Source organism: Trachypithecus francoisi, unplaced genomic scaffold (genome assembly GCF_009764315.1).
Source record: "Trachypithecus francoisi isolate TF-2019V2 unplaced genomic scaffold, Tfra_2.0 Lachesis_group4, whole genome shotgun sequence".
NCBI lineage: Eukaryota > Metazoa > Chordata > Mammalia > Primates > Cercopithecidae > Trachypithecus > Trachypithecus francoisi.
The window spans coordinates 7,156,938-7,174,192 of record NW_022681469.1 but is presented as its reverse complement, the minus strand read 5'-3'; the positions used below and the strand labels follow the sequence as shown (position 1 = coordinate 7,174,192).

The 17,255-nt window shown below is 35.2% G+C and overlaps 1 protein-coding gene across 1 annotated transcript in view; it reads right to left on the bottom strand.

Moving 5' to 3' along the window:
• Window positions 1-17,255, bottom strand: part of KMT2C (lysine methyltransferase 2C) — a 302,059-nt gene that overhangs the window by 103,998 nt on the left and 180,806 nt on the right. Inside the window, 6 exon segments of the mRNA XM_033193165.1 lie at window positions 780-896; window positions 3,620-3,739; window positions 12,742-13,460; window positions 14,982-15,056; window positions 15,962-16,075; window positions 17,047-17,198. Of these exon segments, the coding sequence (XP_033049056.1) occupies window positions 780-896; window positions 3,620-3,739; window positions 12,742-13,460; window positions 14,982-15,056; window positions 15,962-16,075; window positions 17,047-17,198 (1,297 nt within the window).

The following is a 17,255-nucleotide window of genomic DNA, read 5'->3' as shown; positions in this document are numbered from 1 at the left end:
TGTATACATATATCAAAGCTTATGGAATTGTACATGTCAAATATAGCTTATATCAACTATACCTCAATAAGCCTGGTTTTAAAATTTTTCTTTTTGAAAAAAGGACAAGAATCTAAGCTTCCTTACTCCTTCTGGCTTAGTAGTAAACTTGAATAATTTCACCTGTACTTAAAATGACATTTCAGAATTTTTAAAACAGGATTTTAATAAAATAGCGGTTATTACATAAAATATTTGCTAGTAGTTAGCAAATATACTTGTAATGCACATATAAATAAAGCCTCATAACATGATATAAGCAAATATCTATCCATCTTAAGATTTTTTAAATAAAAGAGCAACTATATTACACATTGACTTTATGGAGAGGGTTGGCATAGAAAGATAAGGAGTCAAAGAGGAAGGTAAGGAAAGAGAAAGGATGAGAAAGTAAATATACAAGAAAATGTAACCAGAGGCACAAAAAAAAAAAAAAGCAAAGTAGAGACAGAGTAAAATAAAATAAACATTTTGGCCTCTTTATATGATTCTTTTTTTTTTTTTTGAGACGGAGTCTCCCTCTGTCGCCCAGGCTGGAGTGCTGTGGCCGGATCTCGGCTCACTGCAAGCTCCGCCTCCCGGGTTCACGCCATTCTCCTGCCTCAGCCTCCCGAGCAGCTGGGACTACAGGCGCCCACCACCTCGCCCGGCTAGTTTTTTGTATTATCAAAATAACTTGCTGTGAGACTTTCATCAATTGACATATAGATTAGAGAAAATATACACGAAGCAAGCCTCACCCCAGGCAATACAACAGCTCCGATTCCACTTTTCAGTTTTGACCTGCCTCGGCCACCTCGCCCCGACAGTCCTGCACCTCGCGGTCTCCGCTTTCCTGGAAATCCAGACCCACGGCCCTATGTAACAGATTAGGGAAAGTCAACATTCTGTGACAGCCGAAAATAATTTTTAAATCCAAATGACACTGAGATAAAACATTTTATTAAATGTTACACAAACACTTTTTTTTTTTAGGTAAGTATTTGTATCTTTAAAAGCATACTCCACAACTTAAAAATCTAAATATAAAATGTTTACAACCTTAGAATCATACCTTGGGCCTGTCACTGTGAACGCTTTCAGCAAGCCTTTGCATGATTTTTCTCTTTCCCACTCCTACATTCTCGGTGGCTACAACAACTACAGCCTAATCCAGATATTTCGAAGTGCAACAAATTGTATTTAATATAGAGTACAGAGTATAAGGAAGAACTCTCCCATTAACTGGTCTTGCAGTGATTACAGTAATAGCTAGTATCTATTGAGTACTTACTACGTACTAATTTAAGTATTTTTTACTCTCGACAATCCCATATAGTAGGTTTTATTATCCCCATTTTAGATGACTTTGCTGAGGAATAAAAAGGTTAAGTAACTTGTCTAAGGTCACTTATCTAGCAAGTCTGGCTCCAGCGTCCCTGGGTTGGAACCATATTCTGTACTGCTACATCAGCATGAAAGTTCATTTTTGCTAGTGTGTAACAGTATTCTTCCTGTCATTAAAATTAAGTCAGTTTCCTTCACTATTCAACAGTTCTCTTATGAACTCAACATTTCTACCTCATTCACCACAGTACTTAGAAGAAAATGTATTATTATTATTACTTTTATTTTTGAGACAAGAACTTGTTCTGTCATTCAGGCTGGAGTGCAGTGGTGTGATCACAGCTCACTGCAGCCCAGAACTCTTGGGCTCAAGTGATCCTCCTGCTTCTGCCTCCCAAAGTGCTGGGATTACAGGAGTAAGCCAAAGCGTCCAGCCAGGAAAAAATATTTGAGGATTATGGGAAAGCTAGCAAAAGGCTTTGTGAAAGCTTTGCTTTAAATAATCTGAATAATAAATACTTGAAATGGAAATAATTTATCTGACTTCTTACACAAAAAATAAATGTATGGGAAAATGTGTTAGTTAAATTCCCTGATAATTTAAGAACCAGAGTATGGTGTTCCCTGCCCCCCTACCCTTGTTTGTACTAATTAACTACTCCTTGAAAAAACCTGGCACCTACCTAAGTAGATGAATTATGTATATTTAAAATTATCCAGATGCTCAGGAAAATACTTTGATGTTTCCCTCCCAACAAGTTAAATAATATGTCATATCTTCAACTGATGTCCCTTATCATAGTTTGAAATGAACTTATTCCCTATTTAGCAGAATGGTAACTTTATGGTGATACTGTAAGCATAAAATAGATACACATGAATAACAGGAATGGGAGGAATGGGTTTTTTCCCTTTGGATGTAATAAATACAGCCAGCTTCCAGTTTCAAACTGCCACTCCTGTCTTCTCTTAACCTGCTCTCCTTGAGATCCCTTGATGCATCAGCTTCTTTGAACAACAGATGTATGGGATCAGGTTAGTTTTTTGCATTTTTTGTTTGTTTTTGAGACGGAGTCTCGCTTCTACGCCCAGGATGGAGTGCAATGGTGCGATCTTGGCTCACTGCAACCTCCGCCTCCTGGGTTCAAGTAATTCTCCTGCCCCAGCCTCCCTAGTAGCTGGGATTACAGGCACATGCCACCATGCCTGGCTAAATTTGTTTGTATTTTTAGTAGAGACAGGGTTTCACCATGTTGGCCAGGTTGGTCTCGAACTCCTGACCTCAAGTGATCCGCCTGCCTCAGCCTCCCAAAGTGTTGGGATTACAGGCGTGAGCCATGGCACCTGGCCAAGTTTGTTTTGTTTTTAAATTGGTATTAAAGATTTTTGAAAAACTAAGTCAGTGATTAAAAATCAACACTACAGTAATCTCTCAATTTATTTTCTCCAACATCAAATGCTGACCCAGAAAAACAAAAAGTGAAAACTGGTGGTCTGTATTACAAAACTACCAAACAACTCTTAAAATATTTATACCTCAATATCTTGGATGGTATCAGGGGAGGTAGGGAGGTTAAAAAAAAAAAATTGTTCTTCCAGTCATGAAAGAAAATAAAGTATAATCTAGAATTCCTTAAAATCCTTGATGAGTCTAAATTAAACAGCCATATTCCAGAATATTAAATATAGAAGATGAAGAAAAATTGTCACCTCTAGTCAATGAAGTATTTTAACTTCTGAGTTAATACTTTTCCAAATTAACTTTTTTCCTCTTCAAAATGCATCACACTACTTACTTCAAGGACTGACAGAGTCATCAACCACTGTCATGGGGGGAAAAGCCTTGTCACTTTAAGGTATTAACCACAGACAATGAAATCTGCCACAATTCTGGTATTTCTTCTTCATGAGAACATAATAAAACAATGGAGTTTTTCTTTTGCTTTTTTCTAAGCAACAAAGTTTTATGATATCGTGAATGAAAATGTCCTTAATTACCTTTTGGTCTACATGTCAAGGACTTCTCCCTCATAAAAACAGTAGTAATCACAACAAAAGGAATTAACCATAAAAAGAGGTATTAAAAATGTATACCTGATTTTTAAATGCATATTATTTCTTTACATTAAAAATTTAGATTTAAAAAGTGTCTCTAGAAGCTCAATCTAGAAAAGACAGATTTAATTCTTAACATCCAGTAGGGCAAAACAATCAGACAGAAATGATATATGAATGTAAATGCAATTTTATTTACCACTTTGATGCTCCAAATGGCACTGCCAGGAAGCTGCCTGGGTTTAAAAATGTCCCGACCTTCTGAAATGTCTGGGGACCAGGAAGGCGGGCTCACTGTATTATGGGTACTCCAAGCCCCCTAGGATATGGCAGTTGAGAAAACAGATGTGTAAAACTCAGCAACGTAAAAGGTCAAAGCCAGCAACGAAGGAATTTTAGAACAGCAAAAACAAATGCAAACGTATGGAACTTTAGGACAAATTGCTTCAAGGAAGGCAAAATAAGCTTATCACTAACAGTGACTTAAACATTTAAGTGTAACTTAAATAACTTAAATGTTTGCTGCTACAATTTACATTAAATATTTTATTCTGGCTGAGACATCACTACAATGAAACATTAAAAATTAAGGTTTATATGACATCAACATTGACTCATGAACTGCAATCACCGCACCAAAAAGTAAAATAAAGGTCAATCACACTTTAAGAATTAACACTAGAAGAAAGTACTGGGGGATTATTTTTCTTCTAACAACTATCATTCTACTTAAAAGGAGAAATGGATAACCATAAGGAATTCTATATTCTATAGCTATAAACGACCAAAACCAGTAGGCCAAAAAATGTGATGAGAAATATAAGCAATCGATAAATGCATAAACTTTAAACTGTGGAGAGTTGGTAACATTAAAATACAAATACCATTATTTTTATTAGCATTTAATCACTCCTTCTTCAGTGACCATTAGTTGTGGGTTTGGGTTTCAGTTTTTACTTAGGGAAATGAATATTTGTGGAAATTACATCCAATGGACAAATATGAAGAAACGTTAAAGCAAATTGTCCTAAATTTCTGAATTAAAATGCCTAAAATATCTGATAAATTATATGGAACATAGTATCTTATTAAAAGCTATATAACTAAAACTAAAGCATTTTACTTCCAAATAACCATATTCAGTAACACCCTGAACTAATCTGATGAAGATGCTAAACAGCATACAAAAAAATGTTTACTCCACAAAGATAACATTTTAAAGAAAAACACAAGACAAATGTCAAACAATAAAATAATCTATTTTGAATTAGGTAAATCAATGGCGCATGCTATAATTTTACCAATTAAGTAACCAAAACTTAAGACAAGGTACATAGTACTTACCGGGTTTCTAGAATATTACCAAATTATCAGGTAGTATCTCATTAATCACATAAAAATACCACCAGGAATTAAAATAACCAGAAATAAGAATGTGACTACTCTTCGGGTAAGAGACAGGTAATGGAATAACAGTATTTTGAGAAAAGCCATGCAAGCAATAGACTGGTTTCATTTTTAAGTCACAAACTCAATCCACAGACACTGAAGTCCAGCTATCCAACTCATTCTCTGTAGCAAACACTTTATTTATTTTCCCTTCAGGATCACCCTTGGGTATTCTTTCTTACCCATCAAATCTCTAACCTAACTCACGTAATCACTATGCTGATTTCACTAAGCAGCAACCACTGCAGGTCAATTACCTCACTTCCATAATCTCAAATCAACTTGAATCTGTACCTATGTCTTCTTCCCTACTATTAGTAGTCCAGGGTCTTAAGTAACCTCTGTATTGTCAAAAGCCATTTCTCTTTTCTTATTTTACTCATGCTCCTAACATCTGGCATACTATTCTGCTGGATTTGGCAGCAGCACACCTGTGGATGTTTCACTGACTTCCTCGCTAATCTTTCTTCATCTCCTGTACATGTTCTTCCTGTATTTGACTTCCAAAGCCCTGGAGTTTCCCAGGGCTTGAGCCTAGACCCGAAATGGTATTATCTACAACGAGGGTGTCTTGGAAGTTGTTGCCTCTTAACATTCTTGTATCTAGTTTTAACCAGAGATCTCCAAATTAGCAGGATTTTCAACTTCCTTCTTAGCATTTCCATTTTCTCACACAAAACCTCTTAAGTTTGCCATGTTTAAAAAATTTCTCCCTTAACCGGTTTCATCCCAGTGTTCCCCATCCTTATAAATGGCACCCAGTCCCTTGTCACTCTCCTCTGCTCCTTCAGTCCTCTCCCCCAACACTTCGTCAATGCAGATCATCAGTAAATTCAAGACTTTTTATCTTCAAGTTTTGTCTCTGATCCTTCTACTTCTTGTCACTTCCACCACCAGCAGCCCAGTTGTGGCCACCACCATCTCTCGCCTAACATGCTGCAAGAGTCTACTGCTGGTTATGCTGTTCCCACCCTGCATCTACTCAAGCCTTTCCCCACAGCAGCCAGAGGAACTTTGCAAAAGTACAAATGTGATCAAGCAAGTCACTATTCTATTTCAAACCTTCAACTGCTTCTCAGAGCACTTAAAAGACAAACCTTTCCCAGTGCCTTTCTCCAACCTCATCTTGTGGCACTTGTCTCCCTGCTACTATGCTCCGGCTATTCTGGCTTCCCTGCTCTCCTTCAAACACGCCAAGCTCTTTATCAATCAGAGCCCAACTAACTCAGAACACTTTACTATACCATTCCAGCCCTTCAATAAATGTCTGCTGTTTTTTTGTTTGTTTGTTTTTGAGATGGAGTCTCGCTCTGTCACCCAGGCTAGAGTGTGGTGGTGCAATCTCGGCTCACTGCAACCTCCACCTCCCGGGTTCAAGTGATTCTCCTGCCTCAGCCTCGTGAGTAGCTGGGATTACAGGCGTGCACCACCATGCCTGGCTAATTTTTGTATTTTAGTAGAGACACCATGTTGGTCAGGCTGGTCTCAAACACTTGACCTTGGGATCCACCAGCCTTGGCATCCCAAAGTGCTAGGATTACAATCGTGAGCCACCACGGCCACCCATGTCTGGCGTTTTCTAACCCTTCAGGTATGGCCTTAAATATTTTCTCATCAGGAGACCTTTCCTTAGTACTCCCAATGAACCATCATCTCTCTTACCACACCATTAGTACCCTCTCATTCCATCACCCCCTGGACGTTTTATTGTTTGCAATTGTATTTAGTGGTAGGAACTGCGGAGCAAGAGATATCTAAATTTAGTTCTCTCAATACTTCCATTGGTTTTTCTCTGAGATTGGGCTTACATCTTAAGTTCCTTTTAGTCGATAGTTTAATATTACGTTGGCAGTAGACAGTTCTCAAAAATATGACACAGAAAGTCATACTCTAAGATAAAAATAATGTTGAATAATTTTATTTCAGAAATAGGAATTTTCTGGTAATTATGTATTATTCATTATAATTTAAAAGTTAGCTTTGATGCCAAAATTTTCTCTCATTTCAAAAAGAAGACAGACTTTGTGTAATTTTATAGTTCTGAAGAAAAACTATCATTATACTTAGATATTCTGACAAATTATCTAGTATATTCCTTAGACCTTAAAACTAAAATATAGCTATAATTATCAAAGTTTAAATTGTCCTTCAGATCTTAGCTTTGATCAAGAACTTACACTATTCAGAAAAGGTTAGCTGCCCCTATAATATATGGGCTCTCCTCCTACAATCCAGCACTTTCTAAACTGTAATTAAAGATCATGCTCCTTTCTGTTCACTGCTATGTTAAGCACTCTGTTCAGCACTTCCTGAATTTTTTTCTGCTCAGCATCTATTATCTTTTTTTGCATATGTGTATGAATTCATCAATAAACAATGAACTATGATATGAAATACACTAATGCCTCCACCAGTAATAACCTAGAATTTTGAATTTCTTCACTTATAAAAATTACTAAAAATTAATTTTAAAAATCTATCTCATGCCCCCTTAATCTATCAACTGAACTAAAAGCAAAAGAGTCCCTAATGTAATCATTAAGTTGTGAATAGAGCCAACTTGCTATCAAATACTACAGAAACTAAAAACTACTACCTGGCAGGGACTGGATTTGAACCCAAGAAAAATAATTTAACCCCAAAATCATTTACTATTAGTATTAAATTTCTTTCTGCTTTGAGGCCAATTTCTCACGTAAACTGTCCAAGCTAGTAAGTTATACAGGGACTGTGGGATGGGGAAATAAGAACAATAATGACAGGTGGAGGACAGGCTATTTAGAAGCAACTTTCTATTAAAAGTCATTCTATTGCTGGTTGTTAAATATGATCAAAGTCACTCTTACAGCCCAAGAGTACTATCAGTTTTTAAAGCAGCCAGAGAAGGTTTGGTGTCTCACTGGCAAACTTTACACCTCCAAATCCTAAATCAATCCCGGCCCCACACTCTTCCAACATACTATGCAAAACCAAGGTTGCATATAAACAGTGAGTCTAATTTAGGAAAAGTGAAAGCAATGAAGAGACAGAGCAGAAAGGAAGATAACTAGTAAAAGAAACAAACGAGTTTACAGTTTGTCTTTTTGGTAAATATAATCACTTGTGTACATTGGAGCTATAGCAGCAAACACTTCACTATTTAGGGAATTCTTAAAAGAAGTCTCATATATAAAACTGAGTTCAGTATCAAGTAGAAAAAGAAATTAGACCTAATCCTGTTTTGATAACAAAAGAAAATAGTTTTATCAGCTTTAGCCTTCGATAATTTCAGAATACAAATTAGGTGGCGCTAGCAACAGTAATGTCTCCAAAAATACCACAACAAGCACAAGTAAACTAAAAGGAAAGTCTGGTACTTCTAATCTGCTGTATCATTCGCTTGGTGTTCCAAAGGGACAGGTATTTTTTAGGTTTACAACTATGGTTCTCTGGCTACTTTTAAAACTGAAAGTACTCTTCTTATAATATAAAGTAAGCTTGTTATAATTTGTCCAAGAGATATCAAAATACATTACCTATGTTTTCATTTATGAAATTTTCTTGAAATATTTACTGCAGGCCAGGCGTGGTGGCTCACACCTGTAATCCCAGCACTTTGGGAGGCCAAGGCGGGTGGATCACCTGAGGTCAGGAGTTCAAGACCAGCCTAACCAATATGGCAAAACCCCATCTCTACTAAAAATATTTTAAAAATTAGCCATGTGTGTTGATGTGCACCTGCAGTCCCGGCTACTCGGGAGGCTGAGACAGGAGAACTGCTTGAGTCAGGGAGGCAGAGGGTGCAGTGAGTGAGGTCACGCCACAACTCCAGCCTGGGCAACAGAGCAAGACTCAATCTCAAAATAAAAAAATAAAAAATAAAAAAAAAAGAAATATCTACTGCAAATAATACGTTTCATAAAATGCCTAATAAAATCTTTCAATACCAACATGAAAGCAATTAAAACATGAAGGTGTCTGAACTAGATCATAGTAGTGTGATTACATTTAAGTATCTTTCTATAAGATGTGATGATACATACAGGGTAAATAAATAATACAAGAAGACCTAAGATTATTATGATCTCAGAATTTCCTAATTAGAATGGGAATACAACTGTGCAATGAGAGAAATGGACTAAAGACAGAAATAAAAACAAATGATATGATTTAATATGATAAATTTTAAATTTCCACTTTATTTTCCAACATTTTTAAAGACCATTCCTTATAGTATTAAGTTTAATGCATTTTTAAAAATCAATAAAACGAGCAGCACATTTCTCTAGTTCAGGACTCCGCTTTCAGGGTTACAGTCAAAGATGATCCTAGAAAGTGCATTTTAATTGGTCTAGGGTAGGACCATTAGACTGATGTTCTAAAATCTACCAAGTTGATTACAATATGTGGCAGTGTCAATAAGCACTTTCTTAAACCCAAGTCTCAAAGTACATAAACCTACAAAAATGCTGAAAAATGGGCCAGGCGCTGTGGGGCTCACACCTGTAATCCCAGCACTCTGGGAGACCCAAGATGGGAGGATCGCTTCAGGCCAGGAGTTTGTTACCAGGCTGGTCTACACAGCAAGACCCCCATCTCTATTAAAAAATGAAAAATATGTTTAAATGCTGAAAAATGAAATACTAAATTTTATAAATATATAACTTCAGTAAAAGATGTGAAAATACAACTAGGTCATTATGACAATTTGTATGAAACAACATCCAATTTGCTGTCTGTTACTTCTCCTACCTTATCATGTCTAATTTTTCCTCATCTTTGTGAAATCCTGCGTTTACAGTAGGCAAGAAAACAAAAAACAAAAGGAATCTTACTCTATTCATAGCCATCAGAAAAATGTGTTACTATTCCTGTAGTCAGTCAGGTTCTAAATCACACAATTGAGATATATTTGAAACATGTCATAAAGAAAATAAACATTATATTTCTCACTAGCACCTAAAACATTACATATGAAAGGAAAAATACAAAAAACTAAACTTTAATTACCAACCTCCTTAAAGGAAAATAATTCTATATGATTTGATATTTGATAATGGATGTCCAATACCTGAGATATAAATTCCATTTTCTGGGTCCTAACATCTCAACTTCAGAAAATCCCCTATATTGGGTTATTTGGATTATATATTTAAAACTTAATATATTTGAAAATGTGCAGAATGATTTGTTGCTGCAACAAATGGTTTAGCAATTATCTACATTAAAACGTGTTCCATGAACAACAGAAAAAGAGTTATTTCTACTTCATTCCTTAAAGACTGTGAAAGCACAGCAACAGTCTTAGTTTGTCGATCTTGAATTCTTTTGGTATTTTAATTTCACCAGTAATTCTAGAACTGCTTTTTTCATATTTCTCAAAATGTTTTGTCTTGCATTGTCCAATAAGGCAGCCACCATCATATGTGACCACTGAGCACTTCTAATGTAGCTAGTCAGAATTGGTATGTTTTAAGTATAAAGCATCTTGTTCATTTTTATACTGATTAAATGCTGAAATATTGTTTTGAATATACCAGGTTAAATAAAACAGATTAAAATTTATTTCACCTGTTTTTGTTTTTTTAAGTGTAACTACTAGAAAATTTAAAATTACACATATGGTCTGCATTATATTTATATTAGACAGCACTGGCTTACCGTTCTACTGGTTGGTTAGCTTGTACCTCCAGATAACATCTGATAATCCAATTACTAGCTATCACAAACTAGATCTTTCAGATGTTTCCTATTAAAATGTTCATTTAATTTTGAAGTGAATTCCTCGAAAAGCTCATATAATACTATTACAGAAAATCAACTTAACAATTTGCCCACCATGGGACATAACTTAAGGTAAATCTACATTTCTTTGGTTAGTATTTACCGTACTGATAAAGACCAAAGAATTGGTAAGGTTCAACAAAATATGAAAATGCCAGTGATGTTAACAAGAAATAGCTGGAAACCAAAGAATCTTGCTTACATCACAATCACAGCCAGGAAAATGCAGCTTATTTTATAGCCAGTCCCCAATGTGAAGAATATGCAGAAGAAACAATAAAAACGTAAGTATAATACAGAAATGCCTGATATCAAAGAAATTAATATAACAGAATACTGAATTTCAGTATTTCTAATGTAAGGATATACACACTCCTATCTGCAGAATATTTCCTGCAAGTTATGGCCCCAGAGCCTCACCAGTGGAAGATCTATCTTGTACTATTCAATTCATACTCTCCCTAATAACAGCACTGTATTACCAGGTTCATCATCAAGTGAAGGCTGTTTGCTACGTAATTAAAACCAAGACTGGAAAACTAAAAAGCTGGAGGGAGGGAAAACAGCCTACAAAATGCTTACAAGATTAGCAGCAAATGATGAAGTAGTAACAAGAGGGGCAGGAAAATAGATTATCATCAGATTTGGGAATTGAAAGACAGCTCAGCAAAATACTAGGACATGGTTCATATAAGATGGAATAAGCCTGGAAATACACCCCCCTCCCCAATATTTCGGAACATAAAGTCTACAGAAAAAGAGTCCTAATGTATTGAATCTGGTTTCTCAACTGAAACAAAAGTCTTCAAGGAAGGAGATATATGTAAAATTTTACAGGAATACATATGAAGCAGTATCTTTAAAGAATGTAAATATATGAACCAAAAGTAAATCTGAGATTCAAATTTCCATTGCTAAAGTCTTTTAAGAGTCACAACGACATTATTATTATACAACTATTCAAAACAAAACAAAAAAAACTTACTGGAAAGGAGAATAACTGGTTTGAGAAGAAAAACCTTTCTTGGTAGAGCAGAAACAAATGTCAAGGAAAATACTTAGAAAAAGGCATATATAAAGAATGGTCTAGTTTTACTGCATATGTGTTTGCCATGCAGAAACAGCTAAATCCTACCTGACAACTACTTTGCCTTTGGTGTACCTTGTCTTTAGAGAACAAAATATATCTGGGTTTGATATAGAGGAGACTAATTTTCAAAATAAAAAATGATTTTTCTTAAAAGCCTGGCCTTACAGTTTAAAAATTATATGATTAAAATCAAGATATTATTCCCATAAAAAGCCAAACTTTAATCCATTTAAAACATGAAACTTAAAACTTAACTTGAAGCAATTTAAATCAAAACTCCAAATTACTATTGTGAATTAACACTTCTCTACTACCTGTTATCTTGCAATTTTAAAAAACACTTCAGAAAGTAGCAATTTCGTAAAATGATAAACAGTTCATACCTATAGTATCTTCATTTTGCCATGCAATTTTACTTAAATCTCACTTAAAAAGAAATGGAACTCATTCTTAAAGGGTAGAAGGTACATAATGTAAAGCAGTCACAGGAAGATTTATCTTTACTTACTGAAAATCAACAGTACAATTCTAAGATTTTTTTCTCATGAAACTACTGAAATAAGTCCTACTTGAAAAAAGAAATCCCACAAGAGTTAGCAATTAATAAAAACATCAAAATGAGAAATTCCCCAGCATGGAAAATTCCTGTCATAAATGTTGATGTTTATGCGGTTAAAAATATACACAATAACTATACTGCATTTTAGGCTCTATTTTTACTGTGGCACAGAACTAAAAGAATTTTTAAAGCTCTTTCTATTAGAAACTATTATCAAATAGGTTGCATCTTTATGGCCCAACTGAGTTGAAATTCCAAATAAGATCACTTCAAATTTAATAAATGACATTCTTCATTAACAGCATTTAAAAAATGGCTGAAACACATAAGTCAACATTACACTGAAGTTCTATATGAAGACAGAAAAAGTTGCCATTCACACCAAAGCTACACATATACCTTCTGATTTTATACAATTGTTCCAATATCTTTTCTGTCAATATCATTAAAATCACCCTACCTGTTTGGACCGAGGTCTACCAGGAGAAAATTTTCTTTTAGTAATAGCTGGTTTACCCATGCCAATTTTTGGAGTGACTGAGATGTAAGTTGTTGGCATGATGTTTCCAGCAGAGGAACTAAGAGCTGAAGGGTAATTATGCAGCATGTCATGTGAAGGCAAGTCTGAAGAAGGTGTTGGGGAGGAAGACACATCTGCCTTGCTTATGTCTGCTGATGATGAAAATGATGACTCTGTCTCAGATGATAACTTTATAGATTTGTCTCCTTGGTATGAAACATCTTTCACACAACTCTCAATTGTAGGAGTCATTTCAGAGTCCATCAATCCAGTAGAAAGTTCAGAATTTTCTTTCTGTTCCTTTTCTCCTTGTAGTCTTTCTATAACCAACTGTTCCTCAGGACATAGTGAAATACTTCCCTCATGTGGGGACATTAAGGTTTCCAGTGGAAGAGTGACAGATTCAATGACTAATTTTGGAGGCCCCAATTCTTCTTTGGATATCACTGTTTTAGGTTCCTCTAACAACTGCAGTTCCTCTTGCTGCACAATGATCTGGTGTGTAACAACTTCAATGTTTTCTGTCACTTCCATTTTATCTTCCATTTGATCTTCGCCACAAATACACTTCACTTCAGAAGACGTTTTCATTTCTTCACTATCAACTTCATTAGAAATCTGTTTTTCCAATTCGGTATTCATTTTATGTTGGGATGATACTACAAAATTCAGAACATTTGTTATAGTAATGTACAAATTTTAAATTTTCTAACTATAGATATATAAAACATTTGGCTACACTAGAACTTAAATCAGAAGGTATTCATCAAAGCAGGCAATTATTAAGTGAATGAAAGCCAAAGTACACAAGGATTTATGGATTAGAATCAGCCCCACACATGAAAACATGATGTTTTACAATTTACTTCCAAATGGACTGAAAATTATACAGGAAAAGTTCTCATCCTCATTTTTTAGTTAAGAAAATGAGGATCAATCATGTTATGCGAGGTACCTAAGTTAAAAAGTAAAGACTGACCTAGAATGTGAAGGCATTTTCTAATAGCAGATACCCAGATGTAACAAAGTTACTATACACTCGAAAGCAGAGACAGAAAAGATTTACTAACCACCAATATTTATTTTGCTTAACCATACCTGCCAACCTACCCAAAACATTCTTTGGATATAATCCTTGTTCTTCATCATTGTCTGTAACTTAAAAGACTAATCTTAAGAAATCTATAAACTTAGATACCAGAAATACAGTCACTGGCTGGTAAATTTTAAATCAGGATACCAGTATGTTAAACCTTTAACTCAATCTTGCTTAAACGTTAGAGGTGCAACTGACATGAGCTATAAGTGGCTCTATAAAGTAGGACCGCTGAAGATAAAAGGCATTTATTCCAAATCTCATCAAGGTAATTTTTAAGTTATAGTAAAAAGACACTACGATCCTCATTTACCAATCAGTGACTAAAATTTATCTATGTTCTTTTTTTTTTTTGAAACAGGGTCTCACTCTGTCACCCAAGCTGGAGTGCAGTAGTACAAACATGGCTCACTGCAGCCTCAACCTCCTGGGCTCAAGTGATCTTCCCACCTCAGCCTCCCAAGCAGCTGGGACTACAGGCATGTGTCACCATGCCCAGATACTTTTATTAATTAATTAATTTATTTATTTATTTATTTAGACAGAGTCTTGCTCTGTCGCCCAGGCTGCAGTGCAGTGGCGCGATCTCAGCTCACTGCAAGCTCCGCCTCCCGGGTTCATGCCATTCTCCTGCCTCAGCCTCCCGAGTAGCTGGTACTACAGGCGCCCGCCACCACGCCTGGCTAATTTTTTGTACTTTGTAGAGACAGGGTCTCACTATATTGCCCAGGCCTATTCATGTTCTGGTATCAAACTGAAATCTCATCTTTTTTCTCACTTTATTGAAAGACTACAGCTAAGGATAAAAGAAAACTACCAAATAACAGATCTGATAGTGCAACATATTTTTAACCACGACCGCCCCCCACCCCCCCCCAAAAAAAAACCCTTTCAAGAGAAACTAACCTCCTTTAGATCCACTGTCAATTCTTTTCCAGAATCTCTTAACTAAAAGATTTAGTTACTGTAATGTGTATACATACAGCAATTGCAAAAATGTCTTTGGAATAAAGACATTACCTTGTAACATAAAGACATTATCTTGTAACTCAACCAAATTAGATAATATGAACATACTGCTTACCAGCAATGAGAAGACTATCTGTGTCAAGACTTTCTGAGGGATGACTCTTCTGTTGCTCTTCAGTGTGGACTTGAACTGTTATGAGTAACACATTTATAAAATCTCTAAGAAAGAGTCAAAATTTCTGTAACACTGTTCCCTCAACAGTAATTTAAGTAAAGAGTTTTATTCTACTAAATGTCAATTTCCAATATAAGCATGAAACATTGTACCACTTGTTAGTAAGTTATGAAGACAAAATTAGAAGTCTTTGCACTATGGTAAATTTGTTTTGTCTTTTTCTCTTTTTCTTTAACAACTAGCCCTCACGAGGAAGATTATAGAAAATAACTTTTAATGAGAGTTGTTATATGTGAACTTAATAAATTTCAAAACATCTCAGTGGCTTTTTATGTATACATTATAATTTTTATGCCTACTATGTAATTGAACATACAACTTCACATATAACACCAAAGACTTTCAGATGAGCCTGTGAGTAAATGTAATAAGTAATTTTCCCCCGACAAGGTCTCTTATTAATTCCAGATCTGCAAGTACAGTAATAGCTCTTATCAATATGTACTACAAAAAGTTTACTTGAAATATCATGGAAATCAGTGAAATAACCCTCAATAGGACTGCTGAGATGATCCAATACAGCCAATTTTTCATTATCTCAGCATGAAACATCTCATCATCAGCAACAGCTTTACTTAGCAACTACAACTAAAGAAATAAAAACACAAATTGCTTTTTAACGAAAAATCACTTGATCCCTTAACGAAGTAAGTACTTATGATTACATCTAGATGATAGCTGAACTACAAATATACGCATGTCCTTTCTCCTATTATTTGTCTAAGATTATTTTACTAAAAAACTCTTCCTAAGTGACTGCATCTTGGTTTTTATTTACTGAAGTTTTAGTCAATATTCACATATTTATTGTACATACACATTCTCTTCAAAAACAGAGTATATCCATTAAACATTCTTACCATCTGGAACAATTCCAGGAGCGGACTCCTGATCGTTGACATCTTTACTAACTGCATGCTCTGGAAATACCATTTGATCTTCAGGGCCTTCAACTTCCATTTCATTGTTATAATCTTAACAAAACATTATTAATTCTTTAGCTCAGAATGACTTTGTTGTTGTTCATTAAGTCAACAATTATGATTTTTGTATGAGTAAGGGAAAATCATCAAAAACACTGTAAGTTTTTCTTCAGATTTTTCTCTTTTGAACCACATATATATTTACATTTTTAAAAAACATGAAAATTATAATACATCAAAAAGTGGGCCAAGTGTGGTAGTTCACACCCGTAATCCTAACACTTTGGGAAGCCAAGGTGGAAGAAACACTTGAAGCCAGGAGTTCAAGACCAACCAGGCCAACACAGTGAGAACCCATCCCTAAAACAATTTTTTTATAAAGGTAACTGGCACATTATTTTAAAAGGATATTTCAAAACTAAATACTGATGGCATCCTGGAAATGAAACGTTAGTAGTTAAGATGCTTAGTTACCCTTTCGATAAAGGGTATGATAAACAGAACTTTTATAAAAGCTGCCACTCGTAGTGATGAAAATGAAAAACCATCTGGCGAGCAGTTCTATTTCCTTTATGTTCCAAGACTCATGTTTATAACAGTAGGATACTACTAAAACTATTCCATACCTGAACAAAATCTTGGGCTGAAGAGGTGATAATTAACTTAAAAAGGACATTACAAAACTACAACATGCTCAGAGAAAACTCACATTATAAAGAACAAACTAAGCAAACCCAAAGACTGGGGAACTACCACTGTCGGCTTAAACAACACAAGTGAAGGAAAGCACGACAGACCCAGAATTCAAATACTAAAAAAACTATCTTAAGTTAGATTAGATTTGAGCCATCAGATTCAGAGATGACCAACATAAGAAATACATTTAAAGGTTGAGAAACTGAGAACAAGATGGAATCTGGAATACAGGATCCTCTCTTCCTGATTAAAGCAATATATTGGTGACACATTGGTACAACATTACAAAAAATATAAAAATAAAAATAAATCACTCTCAAGTTTACCTGTAGTGAGCTCAGCTATCTCCACTTCCTCACCTGGCTGTAAAGGATCCATCTCAGCTCCCAGGTGTTTACAGTACATGCAGATATACTCTTCTTTGAGCTGAGGATCCGGTTCATGATCTGTTGGTTTGTCACACTCTAGGTGAACCCACCTGCAGTGATAAGCATACTTAAATAAAAGTTTCTAACGTCAAGTTATTGTCTAGGTA